This window comes from Wasmannia auropunctata, unplaced genomic scaffold, assembly GCF_000956235.1.
Source record: "Wasmannia auropunctata unplaced genomic scaffold, wasmannia.A_1.0 LD309575.1, whole genome shotgun sequence".
Classification (NCBI taxonomy): Eukaryota; Metazoa; Arthropoda; class Insecta; order Hymenoptera; family Formicidae; genus Wasmannia; species Wasmannia auropunctata.
Window position 1 is genome coordinate 1,797 of NW_012053315.1, and position 2,755 is coordinate 4,551.

Sequence of the window (2,755 nt, forward strand, 5' to 3'; positions counted from 1 at the left end):
CAGTCGTTTCGCCTGATCTTCCGCACTGCGGCTGTCATTAGCCGATCTAGGCCAGAGGAATGTGGCAACACTTGCCTGAAGCAGGTCAGGCTTCATACTTTTCCTATTCCATCTTACAGATCTTGCCCGTGCGATGTTTACACTTGGCCCCCTGTCCCTTTTCAGGCGTAGGTAAATATACCTGTGATCGGACAGGGTCTCCTCTTCTGTGGCCACTTCCCATAGGTCGATCATTCGAAACGCCGCCGGGGATACCCATGATAGATCGATAACCGACCTGCCCTGCGGCCTAACGCAGGTCGGTTCGAAATTGTTGTTCATCAGCCGAAGGTCCATTGCGGAAGCCCACGTCATAATTGTATCTCCTCTCGCGGTAGGACGCGTATTGTCCCAGACATTTGATCGGGCATTGAAATCCCCCAGTATCAGTAGTGGGCGATTCAAGTACCCTCTTACCGCATCTCCGAGCTCCGCCAGGTACATCCTGAATTGGTTTATACTCTTGTTGGGCGAAAAGTAACATGATGCCACAACTAATCCTCCCCAAGAAGCCACCACAAAACAGTCCCCTGTCTTCAGGACCGAGGCGGTGCCCGTTCTTTCGCCTACGGGCCAGTGCATCGCCGCCATTGGGGTTGGTTCGCTGGAACGTGCCCATCTCGCATTGTTTGGTATTCTGTAAGGCTCCGATATACAGGCCAGTCCGCAGTCTTGTTCTTGCATAGTTTGAATCAGCAAGTCTTGGGCCCCGCTTGATCTGTTCAGATTAGCCTGAATGATCTTTACGCTGTCAGGCATTTATTTATTTAGTCCTCTGTTCTTCGGCCACATTACTCCGATTGGCCTGAACTTTTCCGCGCCTTGGGCTCCCACTCTGGGTCCTTCTTGGTGGGCATGGCGGACAGACCTCGGATCCCGCTCTGTGGTCGTATCGCAGGCCCTTCTCTTTGCACAGCGGGCACCGCGGTGGGCCACCGCATTCCCTCATGGTGTGGCCAGGCTCGCCACAGTTGAAACAGTTGTTAGCTCTATCAATTTCGCTTGGGCAGTTATCCCTAACGTGACCCGTGGCAAAGCACTTGAAGCACTGGAGGGGCCTCCTTTTCAACAGCGCTACAAGTGCCGTGGACCATCCAGCTCTAATCTTTCCAGTTTCTGCAAGTCTGGTTGCCGCTTCCAGGGGGCACTGCAGCCAGACCGTCCTCATTCCATTTCTTGCCAGTCTGAATGAGCCTAGGCGGACGTTAGCCGCCTCACAACCACCCGCCCTGGCAACTGCCTCGATAAGTTCTTCAGTGGTTACGGAAGCATCCAGACCGGCCAACCTTACCTCTCCCCTCATCATGGGTCTTCTTATTTGGACGTTAGTGTCCTTAAAGGCCTCTTGCAGTTTTTTCGCCAGATTGTTTGCTGCCGGTGACGTATTATCGCCCGGTATTTCTATGAGGACACTGCCGCCCATCGTACTCCGCATCCTTGTTTCCTTTATACCGAGCTCGTCGAGAGCGATTTCATTTCTGGCCTTTCGTATGACCTCGGAATACGTTATTCCCTCCGGGCAGGAAATTGTAATCGCGGATGACCTAGGAGCCCGCACACGTGGGGTCCTAGCTACCCTTCTGTTCTCCTGCCCGCGGTTCACCTCCCTCCGTGTTTTTTCCTCCTGCCGCGGAACTTGTGCATCGCGGACTAATCGCGGTATCTCTCTTCTATCCTCCCTCTCCGGTAGAGGAGGGTAATCCGCCTGGTAAGCAGGCCTGTTCACTAATCCTGCGGTGTTTCCGGCTGGGTCCCTCAGCGTATTCCCACGGGTTCTTCGCGTTTGATTTTTTTGTCCTCTTGCGCTTTCTCTCCTTTGCGGTAACGGTATTTCGTCACCGGTTTCCGCCGCTTGGGAATCCACGGCGACTGAGGAAGATCCCCAGCCCTCCCCCTCTTGGGGAACTTCCCTAGCTGGGGGATTTCTTGTTTCCTCCCGCCTGTTCCTGCCGGTTCTCCTCGAACCTGGGAGTTGCGCCCAGATTGCGCTAGCCACCGCACCATTAATAATGTTGCCTAGCCTGTCGAGAAATTCCTCGTCCATTGTGCCCGAGGGTCTTTCTCGAGGTCTTGATGTCTCCCTGCTGTTCGTCCTTCGGCCCACGTTCTCTGATTGCAGTTGTACCGATGCTTCACGGCTTCTATTCGTTTCCAGTCCCGGAGGGGGGTCTGGCGAAATCTCCATCCGGGCTGAGGAGGTCCCGGGTCTGGGGTCAGAATTCCCGGGAGGGCTCGCTCTTATACGGAGTCCGCTTGCAATTTCGTCCATCTGAACTTTCAAGCGTTGGTTCTCCTCTCTGAGGCCATTGATCTCACTCTGCATGTCTGTGAGCTTGGACCTCAGAAAGCCGACATCCCCCTCCTGTGAGGCTCTCATCGAAAGAATTTTTGTTGTTTCCGCAAGGGCAGCTACGTTGATCTTCATCTTTCTTGTGATAGATCCTTTCATGTTGCTTGACATCTTGCGACATTCCTCCATGTCATTAAGCCATTCCATGGCCACCGCTGCCATGTCTGCTGACGAGAGGAGCTCTATATCCTGTAATTTGTGTGCCAGCTCTTTTCTCTGAAAATCAGAGAAACTCGAGATCGGGCTCACCTCCTCTTTATCCGTCTCAGGAGACGACAGTATCTTTTTTTCTCTTCTGGCCAATTCTCGGGGGAGGCCTGATCTTCCCGGAGGAAGAGGAGGTGGATCCCCTTCTAGGTCCAGTAC

General features: G+C 53.7%; 1 protein-coding gene across 1 annotated transcript; it reads right to left on the reverse strand.

Annotated features, from left to right (window-relative positions):
* Positions 1-802: 802 nt before the first annotated feature.
* LOC105461084 lies at positions 803-2,551 on the reverse strand. The gene has a single exon (XM_011707571.1). It carries the CDS (start codon positions 2,549-2,551, stop codon positions 803-805), a length of 1,749 nt encoding a protein of 582 aa, XP_011705873.1.
* Positions 2,552-2,755: the final 204 nt, after the last annotated feature.

Coding starts and splice junctions, on each gene's coding strand:
- LOC105461084 (XM_011707571.1), bottom strand. CDS start 2,551: ATGGCAGCGGTGGCCATGGAATGGCTTAATGACATGGAGGAATGTCGC.